The sequence below is a fragment of the Musa acuminata genome, chromosome BXJ2-8 (genome assembly GCF_036884655.1).
Source record: "Musa acuminata AAA Group cultivar baxijiao chromosome BXJ2-8, Cavendish_Baxijiao_AAA, whole genome shotgun sequence".
Lineage (NCBI taxonomy): Eukaryota > Viridiplantae > Streptophyta > Magnoliopsida > Zingiberales > Musaceae > Musa > Musa acuminata.
The window spans coordinates 4069183-4096943 of record NC_088345.1 but is presented as its reverse complement, the minus strand read 5'-3'; the positions used below and the strand labels follow the sequence as shown (position 1 = coordinate 4096943).

General features: G+C 34.9%; 3 protein-coding genes across 3 annotated transcripts; 2 read left to right on the top strand and 1 right to left on the bottom strand.

Annotated features, from left to right (window-relative positions):
- Positions 1 to 249: 249 nt before the first annotated feature.
- Positions 250 to 7406, bottom strand: LOC135618777 (elongation factor Tu, mitochondrial-like). The gene is made up of 12 exons (XM_065119991.1): positions 7071 to 7406; positions 6269 to 6344; positions 5987 to 6079; positions 5833 to 5907; positions 4338 to 4442; positions 4106 to 4196; positions 3796 to 4001; positions 2197 to 2280; positions 1940 to 2005; positions 1800 to 1862; positions 1184 to 1424; positions 250 to 589 (listed from the first exon to the last, which is right to left on the bottom strand). Exons 1-12 carry the CDS (start codon positions 7265 to 7267, stop codon positions 519 to 521), a joined length of 1368 nt encoding a protein of 455 aa, XP_064976063.1. The 5' UTR covers positions 7268 to 7406; the 3' UTR covers positions 250 to 518.
- A 300-nt stretch (positions 7407 to 7706) lies between these two features.
- Positions 7707 to 8678, top strand: LOC103993725 (membrane protein PM19L). The gene is made up of 4 exons (XM_009413897.3): positions 7707 to 7875; positions 7951 to 8170; positions 8246 to 8291; positions 8382 to 8678. The coding sequence occupies exons 1-4, from the start codon at positions 7749 to 7751 to the stop codon at positions 8493 to 8495; spliced, it is 507 nt and encodes a 168-aa protein (XP_009412172.2). The 5' UTR covers positions 7707 to 7748; the 3' UTR covers positions 8496 to 8678.
- Positions 8679 to 16778: 8100 nt separating this feature from the next.
- LOC103994316 (uncharacterized) lies at positions 16779 to 17645 on the top strand. The gene is made up of 2 exons (XM_009414641.2): positions 16779 to 17177; positions 17352 to 17645. Exons 1-2 carry the CDS (start codon positions 16779 to 16781, stop codon positions 17643 to 17645), a joined length of 693 nt encoding a protein of 230 aa, XP_009412916.2.
- The last annotated feature ends 10116 nt before the right edge of the window (positions 17646 to 27761 follow it).

Genomic DNA, 27761 nt, shown 5'->3' with positions numbered 1-27761 from the left:
TCTCCAATCGATTGTTGGATACTAAGCCCATATCACTCACGCCTAAAAGTGATCCATCAACTATAGATGGGCGACCTTCTGTCTGATTCAGATCCGATAAGAATAAATCTGATTTGTGTTGATTAATAACCACCTTATCGGATCGGACCAAACGAAAAAACCCTGATCCGCATGCGATGGGAGTCCTAATTATTCAAGTTCAACCGACTTCATAGCAAATGCACATGCATGATTATACAAGAAACCAGCTTCGATCAAAATAAATCCAACTATATTTCATCGATTCAATTACTGGATCATAAGAAACTCACTGAAAGCAGCGTTCATGTAGAATGTACTTATCAAATGTTCTCCACATTAAGGTGATTATTGATGATGAATTAAGGCCAACGCAAACTGATTGATCTCTCAAGTGATTCCTCCAAACATCGACCAAAATTTGAGATTCGTACATGTTGCCCATGATAGTGTTAACTGTGGGGCAAATACCGAGCTGTGTTGCAGCAGTGGAAGGAAGCTCAGCTAATTACCTTAGCTACAACTCCTGCACCAACTGTCCTCCCACCTTCCCGGAGGGCAAATCTTTGTCCTGGAACATAAAACAAAGCAATTATGCTTTTATAATATTCAGAGCACTGAACATTAAATAACTTATCTATGGGCAGGTTGCGCATGGGTTGGGTTTCAAGAAAACCCCTATCCAAGAGAAAAGAAAAGGAAAAATGAATTGCATAATTTGGTAAGAAAACCGATAACACTTAACACATATAAATAAACAAATAAGAGGGTCCTTGATGTGGATTCAATTACTAGAATTAGACTACTAAACTTAAAAAGGCTTGGAAGATATCCAGAATAAGATTTCTTCAAGCCTGTCCAACAGATGTAGTAAATGCATTTTTTAAAAAAAGGAACTGCTGTATCAGCTACTGAATGAAGAGCTAGAAGTAAGTTAAGACAGAACAGTTTTATATAATGCTGGGCCCTTATCCTAACAAATGAGCAGGTTAACAACATAAATAATTATGGTCAACTGACATGTTCCCAGAAGCTATGTTGTCTAATTTTCATTGGGAAATAAATAGTGATGTAAATTGTGAAAGACATTGAGGAAACATTCTTATTAAAATAACTACCATCTTTCTCAAGAAATTTAGGTGTAGATACACCAAGATAAAATTACCTGCTTCAAGGGGAACAGGTGAGATCAATTCAAATGTAGCTGTGACGTTGTCACCAGGCATCACCATCTTTACACTTTCAGGGAGCTCCACTTTACCAGTAACATCTGCAGTTCTCATGAAGAACTGGGGTCTGTAGTTTGAGAAGAAAGCAGTGTGGCGACCACCTTCATCCTTCGTAAGTACATAAATCTCTGCCTCAAATTTCGTGTATGTCTTTAATGTACCAGGCTTGCATACTACCTACACTCATTTCGACAATCATACCTCCAGTTAACTATATATTTAGTGACAAATCACTACATAAGTTAACCAAATATTGAAGGAATAAGAACACAAATCCAAAATTTTAGCAATGAACGAAAAGCACCAATGGAAAAATGGACCCTGAAGTCAAGTTTCAATTCCCTTGAGACTTGCATGTATGATGTATACCTATACCTTTGGCTTTACATTTTAACATGTTGGGATAGAGTCGAGAGAGACTCCGTTGATATGCCTGAGTGTTGCTCATCAGTATCATATTGAAATACTAAATAATTGTTGTATGTTGCAAGACCAAAATATGGTTGTTATCTCCAACAGTTCACAGAAAAAATTATGACCATTGATGCCAACCTGCCCTCGTTGCACATCTCCACGCTTTAGTCCACGTAGTAGAAGGCCAACATTGTCGCCAGCCTACATAAGGAAAAACCTTATGATCCATTCTATATAGGGATACTGAAAAAGAATAAAATGCCAAATCATCTATTTACTTCTCCATGATCCAAGATCTTCTTGAACATCTCAACACCAGTAACGGTAGTTTTCAAAGGCCCACCCTGGTAATAGAAATATGTTAGCTATATCTGGCATATTTCTAGCATAATAGAAGAATGCTACTAGAAAGTATGTCATAAACTAAAGTATGAAAAACTGATTTCCTGCTAAAAATAAACAAGGACTATGTATTAGTCACAAATTTATGCAGCTGATAATTGTCAAGAATTTTTCTGACAAAGCATTTATTTACCTGCATCAGCCCTAAAACTTCAACTTCTTCTCCGGTTTTTATTGTTCCTTGCTCAACTCTGCCGGTAACAACAGTTCCACGTCCCTGCAGACATCAACAATATCCCAAAAAAACTCCCTTTAAACTAGCCATGCCAACTTTATAGTAGAAATTAGCATCAGAACAACATCAATCAGGAACTGATAATAAACATCTCTTGACAAGAATAATCTTAGGGGAGTTGCATCAAAAAATGAGACCAAACAGATATCTTAGTTCTAACTTCCAACCATGAAATCAATGACAAAGCTGTTGCTTTATTTGATGAATTCTTAATTACAGTCAGGATGATGCTCTCACTTCCAACCATGAAATCAATGACAAAGCTGTGCTTTATTTGATGAATTCTTAATTACAGTCAGGATGATGTATGTCAGCACATCAATAGTGATGATTCCTTTTATGGGTTATTGATTTAACCCTTGAAATAAAATCAAGATAAGTTATCAACTGATTTTTGGTTATCTTGTGAAAGACTGTCAAGAGGGATTCCATAAACAGCACAGAATAATTTCACAGTGAATGTCATTCCTCTCACAGGGTATGGTTAGAACCTATATCTGTTCAAAGAAGAATGGACCAACAAAAAGTGAGATATTTATCAAACAGAAACTTGTACAGCCGGGAGACTGAGAAGACTAATTGTCTAATATCAGTAAACCAGTATAATAAACGATGTGCAAGTCTACAAGAGGTGTCATATCTTTGCCAATAATATCTTAACTTTTCAAGTTAATTCAACAATCATAGAACTTAGTAATTTTGACTTCATCTAATTTCAGTATTCTAATATTTGGAAGGAGATCATATATTTTTGGTAAAAATATTTGGAAGATTCATAGCACAAACAACTAATGCTACCATAAGCAATTGCATTTAAAGAAAATAACATATTAGATGCTGCAGCTAAAAGGAGCATGAATTATGTGTAGCAATCAAGCATGGAAAATTAATTTTTATATTTGAAGCTTTGAAAGATTATCATTTTTTCATTGAAAACAGATATCTTCTCATAATCCCAAGACAAAGAAGTATGAGAGAACATATTCCTTGTTAAAGATAAAAATAATGTAAATTCATTTCTTCTGATGATCATCCAAGTAACAAAATTATTGTATTTTCAATTACATTCAAATCTTCAACATGCATATATTATCTTTTTAATCTTGTGCATCCACAAACCAAAATATTATATGCAAATCTATTTGGAAAAAAAAAACAGCTGAAACACAGAAACAGAGAGCAGCAGCAGTAGCAGCCTTGAAAACTGAAAAGGATGTGTTTTGATGGTTAACCATTCAGACTTAAAATTCTATAAATACATCATAATTACTAAAATGAACTATCTCCTGAAAGAAGAACGAGAAATATTTCATGCAGAAACATTGTCATGAACTTCAGAAATTTTCGTATTAACTAGAGAACACATAGTGCAACAAATATAAGTATAAAAATCATATGATTTAAAATTACTTACTATTAAATCTTATTAAAAATATTCAATGAATTCTCAAACAATAAGGTTAAGTTGGATGATAGCCAAAGAAACATGTGATTTACCTGTATTGAAAATACATCTTCAATTGGCATGAGAAAGGGCTTGTCAAGTTGGCGTATTGGATCTGGTATATATTCATCTACTGCATCCATTAATTTTAAAATTGCCTTCTTTCCTATTTCTTCATTTGTACCCTGCAAAGCGGACAATGCTGATCCTTGTACAATTGGAATCTCATCCCCAGGGAACTTGTAAAAGCTAAGCAGCTCTGCAGAAAAGCAAAAAGAATATCAAGCATAACTCTACAGAAATAGATCTTTAAAAAGAAACAGAGGTCATGAAAAATTTTTATTCTGTCATGCAACATCATACCTCGAAGCTCCATTTCTACAAGTTCTAGTAACTCAGGATCATCAACAGCATCAACCTTGTTCAGGAAGCATACAAGTGATGGCACACCCACCTAAATGTAACAAAAGATAAACAAGAACTGAATTAATCTAGAGAAAGATTATTCAGACAATCCATGAAAAAAAAAGTTAATTCAATGTAATGTAATCATAAGAATCTGGAAAATGATCGTTGAACAAGAATAGGATATTACCTGCCGAGCAAGCAGAATATGTTCCTTAGTTTGAGGCATTGGTCCATCAGGTGCCGAAACAACGAGGATCCCACCATCCATTTGAGCAGCTCCAGTGATCATATTCTGTTTCAGAATAAAAGATTAAGGCACACAATAAAGTTGTACTCCCCCTCCCTTGTTTTACTTGCGGATACTATTAAATATGTTTTTGATAAGAAATATGGCAAAAAGGATGTTTACATCAGGACAACATTTAAAGCAAATAGGCTACTCAGCAACCACAAATATCACCTGATGACAACAAAGTAGTACTCAATTTTCCTCATGGAATACAAAAATTTCTGCAATGATCTAGAGCTTTAAATAAGACTAGGATTAAATGAAGGATTTGCAGGATTTTGAAAATATATGTGTAATGTAATTTCAGCGTCTAGCACTGAAACTTCAATACAAGTTGATTATGAGATCATTTCTGGGCTTGAGAACTATAGGTTGAATTCCCCAAGGAAATTATTACCTTCAACTGATGTCAAAAACTTTTTCATGTTGCTGGACTTGAAACTTCTGACCGGAACTATCAGTTATATTGCCAGTCAAGCAATAGTCCAAGAGTCCATATATAGACAATGAAATTAAGCAGTACTGATTGACAGTTGCGAGCAGTAGAAGTTCAAGAAAGAGATTGTATGAGCATTCAATTGTAATGGTCACAGAGGTACTTGTAGCAGCTATGGTGGGTGGCAGCATGGATGGTGGCCAGCCAGGCAGCAGCAATAGTGGCACTAGTGGTGGTGGCAACTAAAGTGATGCAAGCAAGGTGGTGACAATGGTAAGCTTGCAGATGGGTGACGATGGCAGTTCACAAAAATGTTGGTGATTGGTAGCAACAGCAGTGTGGGAATGAGGGGGGTGGTGGTGGTGGCAACATGAGAGGGGTAATTGTGGTGATGGTGAAATTGTTGTTCGAGACAATGATGACCAAGAATGATAATGCCATCAATAGCCATAAAATTGGAGGTGGTGGTTGCGATGAGGCGATAACCTGGACAGTGGCAATAGTGTTTTCAAAAATCCCTTTGTAAATGTACTATCAAACAACCAAAATTTGCTAAAAGGAATTTTTTTCCTTAAAAGCTCTCAAAGGCCTTTTCATACTTGGTCTAGTAGAATCCACTCCAGTTCCTAGCACTTGTTCCTAGCACATGTCTTTCCATGTTCACTCTCTCTCCGAATGGCTTCTAGCATGAAGGATCTCATGGAAAGGCACACACATCAAAATGTTCAATCTACAAAGTACAAACAATTGGATTTCACATTTGATTTCTAAGAATCCTTAGCGCAGAATTCTTGATCTGATGAATTCTTAAACTATTATTATGTTTGGAAAATACAAATCTACAATTAGGCATCTAACTGATAGGTCATAAATGATGTCATGACCATAAACTTGCGATTATGCACAAAATTACACAAAGTGGCTAAAACAAGTACAATAAATAGTTGCACACATTACCTTAACATAGTCTGCATGTCCTGGGCAATCAACATGGGCATAGTGTCGTTTTGCAGTTTCATATTCCACATGAGCCTGCAGAAGAAAAGAGATATACACAATAAACAAACAGAATTCGATTAAATACACATATGAAGAAAAAGGATGCACGAACTGTTGCGATGGTAATTCCTCTAGCTTTCTCCTCGGGGGCTTTGTCGATCTCATCAAAAGCAACAGCTTTAGCTTTTCCCTCTTCAGATAGAACCTAGAGAAAAAGATGATAATGAACTGTGTTTTCAACAACAAACTGAAGAAAATGACAAGCTACCACCAGTTAGAACTTTAAAAAATTTTAAAGTGAGATGTCAAGAAGTTAAATACTAAAAAAAAGTCATATCAAATGCAAAAATAAAACTAATTGTAAGGGATTTGGACTCCTAAAAGGCTGGCTAACCTTTGTAATTGCTGCTGTTAGTGTAGTTTTCCCATGATCAACATGCCCAATCGTACCAACATTTACATGAGGTTTCCTGGGATAATAAGAGGAAAAGTTAGAACTGAGCTAACAAATCTTGTGTTGTCTTATCATAAGCAGTGAGATACAAGAATTATGGCAAACTGCATTAACTGCCTAAAAGAACCAAAAAGATAGGGAAAACAACAAAAATTAAGATAAGGCAAAACAGAAGATGCTTAAGTTTAGCTAAGATGTCGACACAGAAATTGGTCAGAGGATGTCATAGGTGCATGCAGAGTTGAAGATGCCACTACTAGGACCTAGCGCAAAACCAGGGCATTATGGTACTAGAAAACATATGCTTCAAATAATTGCAAACAAAATATCTGCACCTTAGATAGGGTTTCAAAGCACGTCAAGGAATATTTATTGTCCTCGGTCATCAGTAGAACCAAAGTTAGAAATAGGCAAGTTCTGTGTTGCTGAGATAAACTGCTTTACAGTTGATCTGTGTTTTGTTCAGACTCTAGATTTTCCATATATAAACGTAACAGATGTATCTCTCCAGTGTAAAACATTTCTCCACTCAGATGTATCCCTCCGGCCAAGTCAAAATCCATCTCGAGCAGGACTGAATGGATCCCTCCTAACTTCGTAAACAACAAATTATTGACGAGCAAACACTTAATAGAAATCAAGACTTCTCCTTGGAATCTAAATGCAGAACACACTACAAAGCACGATCGCATCGCATGAAGAACCATACAGAAGATCGAACGCAAGCCATTTCGAATCTTACGTCCGGGTGAAGGTGGCCATGGACCTCCTCGACCACAGCGCGCCCGCGGACTCGCTCCCGAGGATCGCGTCTGTCAAAATCTTCGGCTCCGAGCCGACGATCGCCCCGCGACAGCATGAGTAGAGCAGAGGGGAGACGGACGAGAAGCGGAGGAGTCGCCTCGATTTAGGGTTCCTCAGAGCGGCCGAGGCAGCCATTGGACAGCAATGGGAGATCTTGCCGCAGACGCACAGTAGAAATGGTGGGTTCGAGGTCAATCCCTTCAGTCTTGATGCCCGGACACGAGGCGTTGTGACTTAGGGTTTTAGGGAGCGTGAACTTTACCGCCGCAACGCATCCCTTGTCGTAAATGAAGTCGTGAAGTCAGTCGGTGTCACAGTCTCGATGGGAGGCGTCGTGCTGCTAACGGGTCAGGTTAATCCAACCCGTTTAAATTAAGGCTGGGCCGAAGACGAAGACGAAGCCGATCCGATCCAATTTTTCTCCTTGCATTGGATGACTCATCCAAAAAGGATATGCTTTGCGCGTTGCAACAGCAAAGGAAGCAACCCCTCGAGGCAGCAAGGAATGCTATCCTTCTCTTCATCAACCTGGGATGCATTGAAGTATTCATATAAATATGCATCATGGTCTTGCAGATCTGATCAACGGCGAGTTCCCTTCTTGATTCGACCCGTCATGGCATCTCAGAGCCCCAAATCCGTTGCCCTCTTCCTTCTCTTCATCAACCTCCTCATGTACGCGATCGTCGCCGCAGTCGCCGGTTGGGCTCTCAACTATGGCATCGAGGAGACACCTCGTGCAGGTAACTACATGCACCACATTCCACAGCTCAGTTCCTACGCTGAGCACTGATAAATGTGTGTCCGATCGACTGCAGCTTCCGGTTTATCGGTGCCTGCTCGATTGTTCCCGATCTACTATCCGATCGGGAATCTGGCAACCGGATTCTTCGTCATCTTTTCCCTCATCTCCGGAGTCGTCGGAGTCGCCACCTCGCTTACCGGCTTGCAAGACGTCACCGATGGGAGTGCGTCCAACTTATTATCAGCTGCAGCCGCCTCCGTCATCACTTGGGGCCTCACTCTTCTGGCCATGGGGTAAGCAAGACTTCATCCCCGAAGTTGCAGCGGATGCAACAACATTGCTGTCACCATCGTCATTGAAATTTGCAGGTTGGCATGCAAAGAGATCACCATCGGTTGGAGGAGCTCGAGCCTGGTAAGTAGCTTCTTTCAGCTCAGGCCAAAGCCGTTGCTCGATTTGTCTTTCAAGATTGCACGCTTCTTTACCGTCAAACATGTTCGACAGAGGACGTTGGAAACGCTCACGATCATCTTGAGCGGCACTCAGCTGCTGTGTTCAGGCGCCATCCATGCCGGTGTTCCAGCCACCGTCTCACGTTACGTCACAGGAAGAGTCTGAGATATCAAAGTCTGATACATGCTATATATATACCATGTCATTTCTTTTCCCAGATTTCACCTCCATTTGTCGTGTATGGGTTGTAAGTGAAGTAGAGGGCTCGCCATTAAACGAATTGTCTGAAGATATTTATGAAAATAATGTATGATTAAAGAAAATTCATAATGACACCTGTGCCTCAAACGGATCCCACCGAATAAACCAATAACAGGGCAATAACGTGGGAAAAAGCGCCACAGAGGAGTAATTAAGGCAGCCGCAATAGAATATACCAGTTTAAATAAAAACGCGCTATGTTGGCTCAGATAACGCGGCTTTTGAAAGGAGAGTCTAATTAGGAAACATGATGAAGTATTATCCCCGTGTTAGATTTTAACCTATATTTCTTGTTCGGTTCATTGTCATCAAATAGGTTCTTAAGACTTCGCATTCATTCTAACGTCGACACGGTAACCATGAGGGTGTCCAAGGGAAGCTCGGTGGAGGTCTACAAGTGGAAGGAAGGTTCCCATTCATGGAGCACCGCCCGAGTCCTCTCAGGCAACGGCCACACGTATTTCCTCCGGTATGATCGCCACCCGACGGACAAGCCGTTGGTTGTGGAAAGAGTGCCGAGGAAGTTCCTCAGACCCCCGCCGTTGTCGATCGGTGGCCTGTTCAGCGACTAGGCTCCCGAAGATGTCGTGGAGGCATTCGAGGATTGTACCTGGTATCCTACGGTGGTGGTCTCAATCATGGCCATCAGTCGCTTCCGTTAGATTTTGTGACCTTGTATAATTGGATAAGATATATAATATAAATAATTGGGTTCTGTTGAAATATTTTTGCCAATAGAATAGAACTTCACTTATGAAACGATTCCTTAGGAGATAACCTTGATGGGAGGAAATCTCCTAAGATCTTATCGTAGACCCTTTGCTCTCGCCTATAAATAGACAAGACCTCTAGGGACTGAGGGCACGTACACACATACACGCACACCTCTCCATTGAGGGATTACATTTTTCTCCTCAACCCTCTCCCCAAACGATTAATCTTAGTTAGTGCTATGAAAGGATAGGAAGAGAGGAGAAAGGATCTACTCCTTGCAACGATCTTGGATTAAAGACAGTGATCAAACAGAAATCTCTAAACAGATGGCATCAAAAGGTACACATCGTTAAAATTAGATCTATGTATTTGATTTCAATCCTGGCATAAAAGTTATTTCCATATTTTAACAAAGCATATTACAAATTTTATGCTTATAATTGGTATTAGAGCCTAGGTTTTTGAGATCAAATGCATTAGATCTGTTAATTTGTTTACGATGCATAAATTACCTTTATCCTCCGAGAATTGCTAAGCAGCAATGGTCACCGTTGACCTCGCTGCGAATCTACGACAAAGACTACCCTGGGCAACGTGCGCACCGCAACGCATGCAACCACCATACACAAGCATCACAAAGCCCATGCAACGACCGACCGCACGCGGGTGGAACCCGTCCATGCGACGGCCACACGCAGGCAGAGAACCTCGGCGGTGGCCACGCGCGGGTGGGCCGCACCCATGCAATGACCTCGCGTGAGCAGTGGCAGCCTCACGGCGGCAGACGGCAGCGGCCGCGCGCAGGCAGCAGCGATAGCGCCGCACGCATAGGCGACGACGGCGAAGGCATATTAGGGTTTTTTGGCATAATTATAGTTGTGTCCTCGAGCCTAGGGTTTTATAAAATTAAAGTTTTGCCCTTTGCAAATTTCTTAATTCCAGTTTATGTTCTGTCAACATATTTATGGTTTTACCATCGAATCTAATTTCTATCAAATTATAGTTCTACCCTTCATAAATGACATATTTCTGATTTATATCCTATCAATAGTTCATCATATTTTGAAAACTCAAAGCATTAATATTATATTATTAAAGTGGTACTTCATTCATTATATTTTTGTAACTGTCCCTACACTTTCTGAAATAAATAGCTTAAGCATATGTAAGTTGTATTGAGTGAGTAAGACCTTGATCAGATTAATTGACCAAAACACAAATTACTGAAAATTCTATGGAATACATAATTGAGGTGACAGATCAAGAAATGTATGAAAGACTCAATTTTATGATACTTAGACTTCTGTACAGTTTACAACTAGCACATAAGAATATCTAAGGATCAATTTAAATTTTCTGATAAGTCATTAGTTGACACCTTAATATGATAGTATTAGAGGAATTCAAGATTATATCTTCAAAATAAATGATAAAACTATAAACTCAAGACTCATAATATTTTGAGTACTACTCAAGGAGTAGGTAACACTAAAATAAGAAGCGTAAGTCCACCTGACTTTATAATTAATATATAAACTCATAAAAGAATATTTTCATAATAAAGTGTTACTTTTGTAGCAAATAAAGTTATGTGAAGAAGAAATATACTATAAGATTTGATTTGAAATGAAAAAGTATAAATATAACCTTTATATGGTTCAAATCAAATATTACATATATTATTATTGATGGATTAATTTGATGCTTTAACATATGTTACCAATAATAGATATTCATTAAAATAAAAAAATAAAGAGGGATAAAACCAAAAGAAAATGAGATATTTATCAATGTAGAGAATCATCTTAAAGTGAAAGCGATATTAGTTTGTATCTATCACTTATATTTAAAGATGATTCAATTTGATAAATCTTGAGAATGGATGTTGTGTTCTTATAATTCTCTGGGAATTTGAGTTCTTTACCTAGAATTATTAGAATATTATTTCCCTTTTTGGTAGTTGTAAACTTATTGTGATTCAATAAAATTAACCTTTGAATTTTGTATAATAGTCTATACAGAATTAATATGAATCAAAAGTTTACAATGATCCTACAATTAAATATTGAAGTGAAATATAGTTTTATAAACTTCTTGAGGTTATGGTTATCACTCTATGCTTTTGTCTCATTAAAGAGAGACATTTTATCACCATATAAATAATCTGTTGAGATATAATTATATATATCTAATTCATGTAAAGTCTATGACCGTTTAAAGTGTATATAAATGAAGTTGATAAACAATTAAATAGAAAAGTCAAAGATCATCATATATGACAAGGGTGATAAATTTTATAATATTTATGATGAACCAAATTATAATTCGTTTGCTAGATTATTAGAAAAATAAGGTATATGATTTACCAGACGTATTACAGCAGAATATGATTACTGAAAGATATCATCGTACCTTATAGATATGGTTAGGAGCATGATAGATTATTCTTTTGTACCCAAATCAATGTGAGAAGAAGCTCCAAGGACAATTATGTATATCTTGAATGGTATTCCTAGTAAATAAATTATATGACTTCTTTTAAATTATAAAATAATAGAAAATCGAACTTAAGATATTTACATATTTGAGATTGTCCTATGGAGATAAGGATCTTCAACTCACATAAAAGAAAATTAGATTAAATAATTATTTCTGAATATTTTATCTATTCAGAAAAGTTTAAAGGGGTACATATCTTATTGCTCTAATCATAGTACGAGGATAATTAAATCTAGTAACGTAAGAGTCTTATAAAATAGTAAATCAGTGGGAGTGAAAATCTTGAAATTAAATTTTGATATAGAGGAGTTATAAGTTGATACTCCTTTATTATTCGAGAGATTGTTGTTACTCAAATCATTTAATGATTTGATAAAAGTGAACAATAAAATAACATTACTAAACTCCCACATTATATTGATATCATTATTAATGGTCTTGTAGAACAATCATAACTTTGAGAATATCTCAAACGAGAAGGAATCATGTCATTTATGGTTATTATATTGCATATCTACAAAAATTAAATTATGATATAGGAATAAGAATGGATCCCTTATTGTTATCATAGGTCATGAAAAGTAATGATTTTGAAAAGTAATATAATGCAATAAAAGAAGAGTTAAAATTAATAACCAGACTAGTGTCTGATAAATTTATTTAATTATCCAATAATTGTAAAAGAGTCTATTATATAAATTTGACTCAAAGGACAATGTCGAACGATATAATGGTCAGACTTGTGGTTAAAAGTTTTACTCATAAAGAATATATCGATCATAACGAGATTTTTAATGAACTCGTTAAGAATCATCATGACATTAGTGATTCATTATGAGTTTGAGTTATATCATAATGATATCATCTTGAGTGGCACTTAGTTGCTGTGTTCAGGCACCATCCATGCCGGTGTTCCAGCCACCGTCTCACGTTACAGCACAAGAAGAGTCTGAGATCTCAAAGTCTGATACATGCTATATATATACCATGTCATTTCTTTTCCCATATTTCACCTCCATTTGTCATGTATGGGTTGTAATTGAAGCAAGGGGCTCACCATTAAATGAATTGTCCGAAGATATTTATGAAAATAATGTATGATTAAAGAAAATTCATAATGACACCTGTGCCATTGACGTCAAATAGATCCCACCGAATAAACCAATAACAGGGCAGTAACATGGCGAAAAAGCGCCACGGAGGAGTAATTAAGGCAACTGCAACAGAAAATACTAGTTTAAATGAAAACGCGCTATGTTGGCTCTCAGATAACGCAGCTTTCGAAAGGAGAGTCTAATTAGGAAACATGATGAAATATTATCCCCGTGTTAGATTTTAACCTATATTTCCTGTTTGGTTCATTGTCATCAGAGAGGTTCTTGAGACTTCACATTCATTCTAACGTCGACACGGTAGCCATGAGGGTGTCCAAGGGAAGCTCGGTGGAGGTCTACAAGTGGAAGGAAGGTTCCTATTCATGGAGCACCGCCCGGATCCTCTCAAGCAACGGCTAGGAGCAAGGAAAAAACTGAATACTACGATGCAAGTAAAAGAATCCTTTTAATTCAAGAAAACTGATGTAGTATTTAAAACAGGAGGATTCACAAGAACACTTACAAGGTATTTCTAAGTGCACACTCTCTCTACATATCTTACTTCATGAACTATGATCCTATTTATAGGATCTAGTGGTAACCATCCTATAACTACTAGATCATGATTGAGGTAGTTATTGAAATCACCCAGTAACTACTAGATCATGATAACTACCTAGATAACTATGAATCAAATCTCAACACTCCCCCTTGATTTATAGTTACATACACCGATTTGTGACATGAAATAAATATGCTTTTGAACTGAAAGCGACTTGGTGAGGATATCTGCAACTTGTTCATTTGTTCCACAATACTTCATTGTTATGGCTCCACTTGTTACAAGATCTCGAATGAAATGATAGCGTATCTCTATATGCTTCGTTCTTCCATGAAACGTTAGATTCTTCGTCATTGTAATTGTGGCTTTATTGTCACAAAATATTTCTGTTGCTTCTTTTTGTTCTTGATGAAGATCTTCAAGAAGTCTTCTAAGTCGTATTGCTCGATAAGCTGCTGATGTTACAACTACATATTCTGCTTCCGATGTCGATAACACAATTGTTGCTTGCTTTTTAGAACTCCAAGAGATAGCTCCCGATCCGAGGCTAAAAATATTATCATAATCTGTGGTTCTAGTAATATAACGTAGAATTCTTTTAATAGCTCAGAGATGATGTTTGCTTGGGTTATGCATAAACCAGGATACTACAATAACAAAAAATGCAATATCTGGTCGAGTATGAGTTAGATACATACCTCTAACCAAACTTCTGTAGTATCTTGCGCTTGTCATACTTGTACCATCTTCAATTTTCAATTTCTTATTTACATTCATGGGTGTTGTTGTAGCTTTATAATTAATCATGTTAGATTTTTTGAGTAGATCAATTGCATACTTTCTTTGTGAAATAAAAATTTCATATGATCCTTACTTCACTTCCAACCCAAGAAAATAGTGTAGTAGACCTAGGTCTGACATTTTAAAACTATTTATCATGTATTTTTTAAATTCTACTATAGAAGAGTTAGATGAACCCCTATATATAATATTATCAACATAAAGCCAAACCATTAGAATATTATGTTCATCTTCCTTCTTTAGATAAAGAGTAGATTTATTATTACTCCTCTTAAATCTATTTTGAAGAAAATAATAATCAATTTTACTATACCATACCCTTGGAGTTTGTTTAAGTCCATAAAGAGCTTTTTTTTAGCTTATACACCTTTTCTTCGTGTTCTTTAATAAAAAAACCTTCGGGTTGAGCAACAAAAACCTCTTCGTGTAAATCTTCATTTAAAAACGTAGATTTCACATCAAATTGACAAACAGGCCAACTCAAGTGAGTAGTTAAAGCCAAGAAAGTTTTCATGGTTTCGAATCTAGCAACCGAAGAAAAAGTATCATCAAAATCAATACCTTGTTGCTGTGAATATCCTTTTGCTACAAGCCGAGTCTTAGGCTTTTGGATACTTCCATCTGCATTAAACTTTGTTTTGAACACCCATTTTAATCCAATAGCTTTCTTTTCTTTCGGTAGATCCATTAGCTCCCAAGTTTCATTCTTCTCAATCGACTTGATTTGCTCCTTCATTGCTTTTCTACATTCCTCTTTTTAAACTACTTCCTCAAAAGTTGTTGGATCTGAAATAAACAAAGCAAATGTTGAGTCATAAATTTCTGTTAATGATCTGAAATTTCCTAGAGGGGTTTCATATAAGGAATTAGAATTTAAACTACTATTGGGTGAGATTGATGATGAACTTGTTGGAGTAGGATTTGTCATTTGATTCTGCAAAGTGTCTCTGAAATCTGCATTTATGTTACACCTTTATTAGTCTCCCAATTTTAACTTGTCCTTTTAATTAATTATCTTATGCCTTATTTTAAGAAAATAATTCATGAAAAATATATATATAAATAAAAGATTGTATTAAATAGTATCAAGTACATGGACCTTTGAATATGTACATAACCATACAATGTTTGATATGTCTTGCAAGATACCGAGAGTGCGGACAAATTATAACTATATAGGGTCATGAATTCAGAGAGTGAGTTCCACCCTACCGTATGCATGCAGTGGTGAGCCTACTTATGGTAAAGGAAAGGAAGATGGATATAATAGATAGATGATAATGAGAAGGACTTCAATGTACTAAAAAGTTTAGACTTTCTCATGACTATTGATTCGTTGCTCTAACAGGAAAAACGCACAGGCATACTCCAAATACAAAGACATAACAAAAAAAAAAGAGTTAGATGGGTCCATACTTCAAGATTTAGTAGTATTAAATGAGTCGAGGACTTCGGTAGACACGCAATGAGGGTCAATATATAATTTAAATATGAAATTATATTTGATAATTTTGTTCAAAAATCACATTTGGTCTATTTGCTTATTAAAAATGCTAATATAATTTTTATATTAGCATTAGCATTGTAGTGTTTACAAAATTCTAATATATTTTTTTTAAAATTTCTAAACTATCAAATTATCACTATATAATAGAAACTCTAACCATCATTTCATCTTTTATTTTTTTATTTTTATTATTATCAATATCATGAACTTAATTGGAATTATCTAAGTTGGCACCTTATCCATTCGTAAAGGATTAACCTAATTATAATATTGCTTAAGTCTCAAAGAATTTATAAAAAAATAAATTGATTATTTCAAAAATAAATAATAGATAAGTCCCGATATATCACAAAGAGGACAATGTTAAAAGGAAAAATCTATGACTTTGAAAAACAAATGAATAATTACAAGTCCAAAAGCGACTTACGATTATTTATTTATGTAATAATTATTAATTTTATTATATATTTGAGCCATACAATTTATTTATAAGATTACATACATTCATTTATTTATTTAGTTATTAATTTATATATATATATATATATATATATATATACTTTTATATAAATACTAAAAAGAGTAGAAAGATAAGTTTATAAAATAATATTTAATGAATCTTTAAAATATAATATTATTAAACTATACTTACGTCAATACATATTTAAAGGATAATATTTATCTATTATTTATCAAACTCCGAGCAAACGATGGATCCATCCACTTCAATCATAGGGCTGCATTTGCTTGTGCTTAGCTACCAGAGTAACCGATCTCCAGATTAACTGCATTGCTAAGCTGCGCTGACGAACGCGCGTTGTGCCAACTACCAGATTGACCGATATCCGAGTTTCAAAAGGATTCTAATTGCGAGACATGAGACATTTTATACCCCCATTGGATTTTACCCTATATTTCTTGTTACGTTCATTGTCATTAGAGTGCGTCGGGCTTGTGCGAGAGAGAGGTTCTAGAGACTCGGCATTCGTTCCGACGTCGTCATGGTGACCATGAGGCTGTCCAAGGGAAGTTCGGTGGAGGTCTACAAGTGTAAGGAAGGCTCCTACTCCTGGAGCACCGCCCGGGTCATCTCAGGCAACGGCCACACGTATTTCCTCAGGTACGATCGCCGCCCGACGGACAGGCCGCTGGTTGTGGAAAGAGTGCCGAGGAAGTTCCTCAGACCCCCGCCGTTGCCGATCGGCGGCTTGTTCAGCGACTGGGCTCCCGGAGACGTCGTCGAGGCGTTCGAGGATTGTACCTGGTATCCTGCGGTGGTGGTCTCAGTCATGGCCGTCGGCCGCTTCGACGTCCGACTTGATGGATCTTTCAGACGCCTCAACGTCCGCACCTGCGAACTCCGGCTGCGGCAGCTATGGAAGGATAACACATGGAGTCTGATCCCAAAGGTAATTATTACCCGACAATTCTTTACACACATGTTTCTACGCACGTAGGAAGCACATACGTTCTTGGATGGATCCTCCTGAGGAGGAGCGTCATTGAGATCGTAAAAGGCAGTCTATTGTTTGTTGGTGTTCAAAAATAGGTCAACTCAGTAGTGTTTCTTCATGATCTCGCAGGATTCTGGGAATCGTAGACCAAGCAACCACCCGTTGCCGGCTGAAAGCTATATCAGCCGTAACGAAGATGAAGAGCGCTCCACGAAAAGGCCACGGATCATCTCGTCGCCCTCTGAGTCATGCAATACGGCTGGCTGGACGAGGAGAGGTATGGAGTTGCCGTCGAGGCATCATCCTCATGCTTCCGTACCTCCTCCACGGGCATTGGATCTGCAAGATCTGCAAACGGCGATTGGTGGAATGCTCGAAGCCGACGGCGATCGCAGTCCTTCGTCCTCAGTTGGTAGTTCTTGAAATAGCAAAAACACTTGATCCTATGTTGATAGTTGTAAGTAAATGCAGTCAAAGCCATGGTAAAGCAGGCCAATATCTTCCTTAACCGAAGTCAACTTGCAGACCCCTCGGTCATTTTCCTTGAAGGAATACTTTGTCCTTCATCAGGTTTGATTGTTCTCTCAGAGAGGGCAGCAAGTTTGTAGGTCCATTTTTACTTTAGTTTCAATAGATCGAGTCATTATTCTTGTGCAAAGATGTGAGGATTTATGATCATGTTGTTTTGTAGTCATTGACGTTGGTATTGCCGCTAATAGAGTTCGGACAAAAAAGGCTGCAATGTAATGTGTTTGTGATCTAGAAATCTATATGCAAATAAACAAATAATCTGCAGATGATGCTATAAGATGTTGTCTCCCATCAACTACGAACACACTCCTTATGATTTGTATGAGAATATCCTCTGCTACTTGGGTGTCATTGTTCTATTGATATTATGATGACTAATCTCTATATGATAAGTAAAGAAGTCAAAAGTCGTACCTCACGGCGAACATGACAAGGGGATAGGGATACTTGGAGTTCTCTCTCTCTCTCTCTCTCTCTCTCTCTCTCTCTCTCTCTCTCTCTCTCTCTCTCTCTCTACCGCTACCTCTACCTCTACCTCTACTTTCCTCGTTCCATCGAGCTCATTAAGTTCTAAGTCTCTTTTGTATAGCAACTTTGACTTGAGTGCCAGTAAAAGGGTCATAAAAAAAACTCGATGCCTTATTTTTCTTTTGCATATTTCTCTTATGTCGAATCAGATGAGATAAAGTTTCCTTCCTCACTCTTCCGAATGGGCAACTGAATCACCGATTATTCTTTTCTCTCTTAACATAAATCAAATTAATATAAATAAGATATTATTTTATTTAAATTATTAACTTTCTAGTTTATATAGTAGGATTAAGAAAATAATTAAAATTAATTTTTTAATCATATGGATAAGTAAAAAAATTTGTCAATCAATTGAATTATTAATTTATTTATTTTTTAATGAGTAATATAATTTTTAAAAATATAGTTTAAATTTTATTTTTGTGTGTGAATCTTAAGAAATAAATATTATAATTATATCTTTATGCGTGAAAGTAAATTAAAAATAAATTATTACTTATTTTTCAGGAAGAACTCATTTTTCCGTATACAAAGAGGCTCTTCCTCCATCATTCTTTACCAAGCTTATCAGTGAAAGGATTTCGGAGAGGATGTAAGAATCTCTATTTTTTTCTTATTAATTTTTATTTATATTTTAAAATATTTAATATTAGAATTATTATAATTTGTGTGATGCATAATAATGTTTTATTTTAAATTTTAAAAAATAATAAACAATGATCCTTGAATTATAATATTAGAATGATTTATTAATTTAATAATCATTTTATTTTATTTAATTGGACATATTTATGTTTCAACAAATTATGTATGAATTTTTATGATCTAATTAGTTTTAAATTTAGAATCATAAATCTAAATTAATTAATTCATTAAAATAAATTTAAGATTAATTATTATTTTATAATATTTTAAAGTATTTTAAAATATTATAATCTAATTTAATAAGAGATATCAAATTAACATTTGACCAAAGTTAAATTAATTAACTAAATCAACTCATGTGATTTTGTGTAGCCTGGTACATATAGTCAGACATAACCCAACTAATATATCAGGTATGGTCTAACCCATGTAGTTCGATGTGACTATAATTATGTGATTAGATACGACACAATATATATAGTCAAAAATGACCCAGCCCATATAGTTAAGGATAACTTAACTTATGTGGTTAAGTAGGACACAACCTTTGTGGTCAAGTATGACCCGACCTGTTTCATATAGTCAAACACGGTATAACTTATGTGGTTAGGTATGATCCAATCTATGTGATTAAGTATAATCTAACCCAATAGTGGCCTAGTTTATTGATAAAGCTTAGCTCAAATCATGAAGTTATGCCTGCCTAACTATACGATTGATGCTAGATACATCATTGCTCCTCTATGTAGCCCGTTGTATCTCAGCCCAACCTACTACTTGGGACAAACATATGTGACATACGTGACTCGTCCAAGACTCTGGTGGATCAATTAGGTCTGGACTAGCATTGTGTGATATAGTCTATTTTTCTTTTCTTTATTAGTTTGAGCTTGTTAGTTGACCGAATCAAATAGGTTTGAATAGTTAAAGTCGATTCGGAATGATTCCAAACCAACTTGACCAATTTAAGCATACTTGAGCTAATCAAAACTAATTAAATCTAAATTAGATTAGTTTAGGTGTGATATAGATTCTCTCTATCTACTGTTGAGAGAAATTTATTTCGTAGAGTATATCTCTTGAGAGTGCACCATCGAGTATGATGTACATCTTTGTTATATGACTGTTATATATGTTATCGAGATGTGTTGCATGTGAATGATGCAAAATTTATTTATCATATAAGAATTATTATTATTTTCATGATACATGAGTTTCATAATGAATTGATATACTATCATTTCATTTTAAATTATTGATATTTATATATGCATCCTGAGTATTAAATATTAATTTTATGAATTTTTATGTGTTCCTAATAGCATGTGTGATCGTTGATTTATTCTATATTTATTTTTAAAGTAACCTATTACTTTCTAATATATTTGAGGTTGAGTGCATGAGACTTTTTTTTTATCTCACTAAAAAGGTGTGATTCTTTTTTTAGTTAAAAATATTTAATATGATAAATATAGTGATTTAAATTCAAAGATAAAATAAAGTCTTCTTTTATAAATCTAGAATGTAACACAAATATGTTAGATTGATATTTAAAAGATAACTACCCTCACAATTCTAATGTCATCATTGGCACATAAAAGCACTTAGGTAGCTATGAAAGACTATTTGTAGTAACCTCCTTCCTGTGTCAAACCTAAGAAAAGAGTATTTAAATTAGTTCCAACTAAACAAAATTTTAATTCGATCTAGTTAAAATAAGATAAATCTGAATTAAAATCAGTTTGGACCTATCTAACTAAATTGGTTCAAACTCGATTAATTTGATTTGATTAATTGGTTAATTGACTTTATAATTTAATTATTTTTTAAAAATATATATTTTTTAAATAAATCAATTTATTTCAATCGAATCAAACTAAAATCTTAATCCAATTGGATTGATATGATAATATTTGTAAAATTAGATCCATGTTATTTGTGAAATTATGACACTAAAATTGGATAAAATTTGATCTTTGAGTCGATTTTAACCGATTAAAGATTTATGGTAATGAACTATGTTGGACTAATATTTTTAAATTTAAAATTAATTTTATTCAATTTAAACCATTAATAAAATAAAGAAGAAAGAAGAGTATCCCAAATCATAACCCTTTATAACCTTATTTTTCCTATCCCCTACTTTTCATGTCTTTCCATTAGAATAACATTATAGCGATACAACCTCTTCATTATCAAAGGTTCTTTCTCTTTGGAGCACTTTTATGAGTGACGTTTTCCAAAAATACGTTTCAACATAATAAATTTTTTTTATTTTTTTAGATAGGCAAATAGACTCCATATTTATCGACCTAGGTGTAAAAAAAAAAGAGATTTGAGTCTATTTTTGGATGAATTTAGTTTTGCTTGAATCCATAATTGATATAGAAAGTTATGGTTAGAAAAATATAGAAAGGTCAAATTTTCAAAAAAATTTAGATTCACGGTTTTGTTCCCAAATGAAAGAAATATCATGTGTGAAGCTAAAATCTTCCAAAATTTTCAGGATTAAGATGAAATCAGAAATTAAAAGTTATGTAGGAAAGGGTTAGAATACTTGCCTTAAACAAAATTGAATCCCAAAGACGTGGAATTGATACAAAATTTCAAGCCAAAGCAAAGTTTTTTCTTCCTTTACTTCAATTCATCTTTCTTCTCTTCTCAAACTTATGTTGTAGCTCTTAAGTTTTCCTTTAGTTTCTCATTTAATTATTTAGGTTTTGCTAACACAAGAATTTGCTAGGTGGCAAGCATACATGAAAGAAGCATATGTGTTATTTTTAGAACAAACATAGGTGGCGGCACTCTCCTTAGGTTAGTTAGTGACATATGTCTTCCATTTTTTTTTGTTAAAACTTAATATAAATCTTTCACAAATCATATCTAATTTTTAATATTTATATTTAGGTCCCTACATTACGAACAGGTCTTTACAAATTTTTGCAAATGAGGGATGTTACACTCTCCCATTCTTAAAATAAAATTTTGGTCTAAATTTGTCATACTTCCTTCGACGAAAAGATGAGATCAGGATTGCACTTGGATAGAAGTTATCAATGTCATTGAGTCGTGCTTTTTCCTCATAACATTCAAATTTAAATTTTTTTCTAATAATTTTTATTATTCTACTACAATTGAGATTGAGTTACCCTAGTTTAGTGCAAAATGACCAATCCAGTGATAGTGTCAAGTTGATTTTTAGTGCTACAAAGATAGATAGTCTTTTAAGTTAGTACAGTACTACTCCTCGATGTCAAAGTAATTTAAACGACCACTATAGAAGTAAAAATACTTGATAAGAAAATTATATTTAAGAAGAAATAATAAAAAAAATAAATTTAATTTAATTTAATTACTACCTTATATTTTATATTGAAAAAAAAAACACTATGGGCAAATACAAAAACATGAAAAGTTATTTTGAATAGGGTTATCATATTAAGATTAATGAACAATTGAGCAGATACATGATCCTTATTATTAGTTTCTTAATCCATATAAATAGATAGATGTTTATGGTAATTAGCATATTAGAGAAAATACAATTGTTAAGCTGTCTTCCATATTAGACTCCCTATCACCTCTCAAGTCCTCCTTTATTTCTTCTGATCCAGGAGGAAAAAAAGATGGATGCCGGATCAGAAGAGCATCGACGAGCTTGTGTTGTCCATGGACGGGATTCTTTCCTTTGTTCGCGGCCTCTCTGGCTTCCTCTTCCATCCTCACCGAAATGCACGGAAGCTTCCTTGGAGCCGTGGCAGACGCACGCGCGCCTTCTCGAGGAAGGTAACCCAACGCTTGCTTGCACGCATGTTTCTGCGTAGGAAGCACATATGTTCTTGGATCCATCTTCCTCCGATCATATCACGCATATTTACTGACTACGATCATATCAAACAACATAGTATTAATCGTTCTACTCTATATACGAATGCTAGTGGCAACCAGAAAAGCTGAGAGCGTGTTCTTGTTGTCACTAAATTTGATAGAGGGCACTCTAACATCATGCATCGTGTTGTTTCTTGATCTTGAAGGTTTTTAGTCACCATACGCTCTCTTCATCTCCTCCTTGCAGGAATCCGGCCATCGTCGACCAAGCAACCACCACATCGACCGTGATCAAGACGAAGACAGCTGCATGAAAAGGCCACGAACGATCGCGTCAACGGCCGAGTCATGCAATATGGCTGGCCGGAAGAGGAGATGCATCGAGTTGCCACAACGTAAGCGTTGTCGGCTACTTGGCTCTGATGCTTCCGTAACTTCACGGAGGTTGGATCAGCAAACACTGGTTGGTGATGTGCTCCAAATCGATGGCGATCGCAGTACTTCGTCCTCTGTAGGCAGTTGTAGTCCTTGAAATCGCAAACGCTTCCATCCTCCGTTGATAGTTGTAAGTAAATGTAGTCAAAGTCAACTTGTTTTCCTTTAAGGAATACTTTTGTCCTTCATCAGGTAAAGATCATTTTGAAGAAGATTGGCACGAAGCTGTGGTTCCATTTTTACTCAGTTTCAAGAGATTAAATCATCATTCTGAACGTGATGTTCATGCATTACTCCATTTCAATATAAGCCTTCTGGTGTTTATAGCCGAAGTATTGTTGTACATGCACTGTGCTTCTTTCCTTCGATTGCACCATGTCAAAGAGGGCAGTCTGCCATTTCTGTAGCAGACAAAAATGAGGTTAGAATGATGTGATGAGCATTTGTGTGCAGAATGTCTATAGTGGAATAGTCTCTGAGCTTTTTTGTGATCCCTAATTCACACTAAAAGCATCCTCATATAGAGCTTGTTTGAGATGTAGAGATGTTGAGGTAACTGAGCTAGCTATGACCAAGTTGCTAAGCATGCAAGTCCTGAATCGGAATATGATAGAGAGAGTTTCTTTAGTGGAGAGTTCACATGAAAAAGATGCTTCAGAGATCTCTTTATGCTTGATATTTGTGTAGTGTGAGAACAACTAACCTGACAGGCTTTGATGAAAGTTTGGTTTGAGTGAGAAGATTTCATCTGTCATCTCAGCTTAAGAAATGCCACCTGTTAAGTTGATGCCTCTTTTCCTTTTTCTCCTCAACTTGAAATGTGTGGGTAGCTTTAGTTGATTAGATATTCTTCTGTGTGTACGTCAATGTTAACATTTAAAAAATTTAAGATTTTTATCTTTTATTTTTTAAATAAATTGATCAGATGATATTTTAGAGATAAAGAGATCTTGATTTAAATTATTATTTACACATATAGATAGGATATTTATATGTAGATCCATCTTGGTCTCTATACCACTTAAGTCCAATAGTAGTATCCTCTACGTATTTATTTTTTTGAGAAAATTAATATAGTTTAGTTTTTTTTTACTTTTGTCTTGATTTCTTTTTCTATTTAGTTTGGTATTGGACAAAATATATTATTACTACTATTACAGAAAGAGTTGTATTTGCATGTGATTTTTTCCTCTTTTTTTTACATGATATCATAGTCGTAAGTGTGATAATTTGTATTTCAAGATCTTCTTAGCGAAGAAGATAATTTTTTTCGACTATAAATTATAATAATTGAGTTAGTGGGTTCGGTATTGAACTTTTGAATTAGTTTAACTATATGATCTTGAAAACTTGTTTGGAATCCTGTCTCATAGAGAAAAATCTATGAGATGTAGATGTAATTGGTATCAATGCTACAGCAACACCAACACTAGAGCAATGAATGTCCTAAAGAGAAGGGGACTATTAAATACAAAAGCTAAATTTATGTTAAAAAGATCTATCTCTTATTATCTCTTTAAACAGTATTTTTAAAATAAAAAATTATATTTAGAGATATCATTGTTAGACTCAAATAAGTTTAAATCTAATACATGAATAAAACATTATATTATTTATGATATTTGAAAAAAAATATATTTCTTATGTTATATTTATTCAACGATGAGTTTAACACTCATCATTAGTTTAGTTAGAAATTTTTTTTGCTTTTCAAGAATTCTTAGCTCGGACAACGATGAGAGTCTTTACTTCATGGGGAGATGGATTATCATTTTTAAAATAATAATAATAATAATAAATATAAAGAGAAGAAGGATGATGCTAACCGTAAGTCTAAGTCTTTTTCGAACAATAATATAAATCAAAAGAAGATCAAGTGTCATAGATGTGGTAAGCTAGGTTATATTAAGAAAAATTATCATGTTAAGATTAAAAGAGAAAATATTACAAATAAATAAGATCGTTCCAAATAAAAATTGGGGCAAATGTTTTATGATTGAAACTATTATAGTGGAGGCTATGATATCCATTAACTTACTGAATTGTTGATTCGGGATATCATCATCATCTCAAGATACTAAATTTATTAATCTTTGTCAATATGAAGATAAAGACACAATTATCACGACTGATAATACTATTCATCAAATAGAGAAAGAATGTAACATCGTAATCTAAGATAAAGATGATGATCATATTATATTGAAGAGTATGTTCCACGTTATAAGTTAATGCTTCTCTTTTTGTAAAGAAAAAAACCAAAAGTTTTTTTAAAAGTTTAAAAGTTTAAGTTAACAAGTGTTCTTGAAAGGAAAATTAAAAGGTTACACACCGATAATAGTAGGAAGTTCACTTCTGATATATTCTTCTCCATTTGTAAAGAGCATGATATCAAAAGGATATTCATTTGTGCAAATACACCACAATAAAATGATATGGTAGAATGAATGATTCAATATCTCATAGATACTTGTAAGAGTTGGCTTTATATAAAGAATTTACCCAAAGCCTTGTGGATAAAAGGCATAACATATATAACTTATATTATTAATCAAACTCCTCTTAAGCTAATCAATTTGAAGTCTTCATGTGAACACATATTTGGTGAGAAACTAAATATTAAATATTTTAAAGTATTTAATTCTCCAAACCGACAAGTTTTGAGTAAATTATTGTACGATCTAGGTAAGAATATATAAATAATTAATACACTAATTATAGATAATCTATTTTAGGTAAGAATATATACAAAACTAATACACTAATTATGGTTAAATAAATCTTGTAATTTCTACAATAATTTTTGTCATAACTTTTTTCATTGATATCCCCCCTCAAATTGATGCTAGATGATCAAAAAGTATTAATTTGTCAACAAGAGAGTGATGTCGGTGTTGAGAGAGAGCCTTAGTAAACACATCGATAGTTTGGAGATCGGTTGTGATATGCAGAAGAAAAATGACGCGAGCATCATATGCTTCACGAATAGAGTAACAATCCACTTCAATGTACTTGGTGCGCTCATGAAATATTGTGTTAGCAGCAATTTGAATAACACTAGTATTGTCTACATGGAGCGGAGTAGGCTCAATTTGGGGAAACCCTAGCTCACCCAATAGTCCTCAAAGCTAAACAATTTGGGAACATGTAGCTGACATAGCGTGGTGGTACTCTGATTCAGTGGAGGACTTAGGCACTCAATCTTGCTTCTTGCTTTTCTAAGAGAAAAGAGAGGTACTAAGAGATGTACTAAGAAACATACACCAACCAATAATTGAATGTCCAGTATAAGAACAACCATCCCAATTAAGATCACTATATACAACTAAACGAATAGAAGAGTCCACAAGGAAGAAAAGACTTTGGGCACAAGTGCCTTGCAAATAGCGAATAATGTGATGAACAGCAACCAGGTGGAGGTGCTTAGGCGCTTATATAAATTGACTAACTTATTAAACAACGAAAGAAATATCAGGCCGAGTAATAGTCAAATAGTTCATGCTCCCCACCAATTATCTATATAAAGAGGGATTAGAGAGAAAATCACCCTCATCACGATGATATTTAATATTCATTTCCAAGAGGGTATCAATATAATGACTATCTTGAAGGCTAGCTAAAGTAATTAACTCTTGAATGTATTTATGCTAGTGTAAGAAAATTCCAACCGAGGTAGAATATACCTCAAGGCCCAAAAAATACTATAAAGGACCCAAGTCCTTCATATGAAAAGAATCCTAAAGTCGCCCTCGAAGCTAAGAAATCAATTTAGAGTCAGTCCCAGTAATAACAATATTATCAACATATACTAAAAGCAAGATGATTCCCTTAGCAATCTTGCAAAGAAACAAAGAGGAATCGTACTGACTCTGAACATAAGCTAATAAGCATAGAGCAAAACTTATCAAACCAAGCATATGGAGGCTGTTTCAAACCATAGAGTGATCGTTTAGCTAACAAATATCAAAAGAGGGTATAGAAAATAATCCTGATAGTAGAATTATATAAATTTCTTTCCTAAGATCTCCATGCAAAAGACATTCTTAACATCTGTCACAATAACCAACTCTTGGAAGCAACAATAGCTAGAACAAGTTGCATTGTCGTCATCTTTACTACAGGTGCAAATGTCTCTTCATAATCTACCCCATACGCTTATCGATTATGGAGTGTCACTAACCTAGCTTTATATTTGTCAAATGAGCCATCAGACGGAAGCTTAATGGAATATGTCCATTTACAACCAATGGGCTTAAAACCAATAGGATAAGAAATAATATCCTAAGTATGATTATCTTGAGAATAAGAAGTAGAAACTATAGTATTAGCTAAAGTGGTAGAGAAACCATACCTATCAAGAGGATGACTAAAGTGGTAGAGAAACCATACCTATTAAGAGGATGACTGATATGGAGGGTTCTATAAAGAGCCATCGGAGCAGGCACTGGATCATGATCAGGAAGGATTTGTGATGATGGGGATTGTCATCATTGATAGACAATACTAGATTTAAAATGCTCGATTGGTGGAGAGATATCATCAAAGCTAGGAATTGGGACACCGTCGAAA

What these genes read in the sequence shown, in the direction of transcription:
- LOC103993725 (XM_009413897.3), top strand. Translation starts at nt 7,749, where the DNA reads ATGGCATCTCAGAGCCCCAAATCCGTTGCCCTCTTCCTTCTCTTCATC. An exon ending in CGAGGAGACACCTCGTGCAG is followed by an intron (nt 7,876 to 7,950) that starts GTAACTACATGC and finishes GATCGACTGCAG; the next exon opens with CTTCCGGTTTATCGGTGCCT. An exon ending in GTTGGAGGAGCTCGAGCCTG is followed by an intron (nt 8,292 to 8,381) that starts GTAAGTAGCTTC and finishes CATGTTCGACAG; the next exon opens with AGGACGTTGGAAACGCTCAC.
- LOC135618777 (XM_065119991.1), bottom strand. Translation starts at nt 7,267, where the DNA reads ATGGCTGCCTCGGCCGCTCTGAGGAACCCTAAATCGAGGCGACTCCTC. An exon ending in TAACAGCAGCAATTACAAAG is followed by an intron (nt 6,080 to 6,268) that starts GTTAGCCAGCCT and finishes CTTTTTCTCTAG; the next exon opens with GTTCTATCTGAAGAGGGAAA. An exon ending in AAGATGTATTTTCAATACAG is followed by an intron (nt 2,281 to 3,795) that starts GTAAATCACATG and finishes TGATGTCTGCAG; the next exon opens with GGACGTGGAACTGTTGTTAC.
- LOC103994316 (XM_009414641.2), top strand. Translation starts at nt 16,779, where the DNA reads ATGAGGCTGTCCAAGGGAAGTTCGGTGGAGGTCTACAAGTGTAAGGAA. An exon ending in CATGGAGTCTGATCCCAAAG is followed by an intron (nt 17,178 to 17,351) that starts GTAATTATTACC and finishes ATGATCTCGCAG; the next exon opens with GATTCTGGGAATCGTAGACC.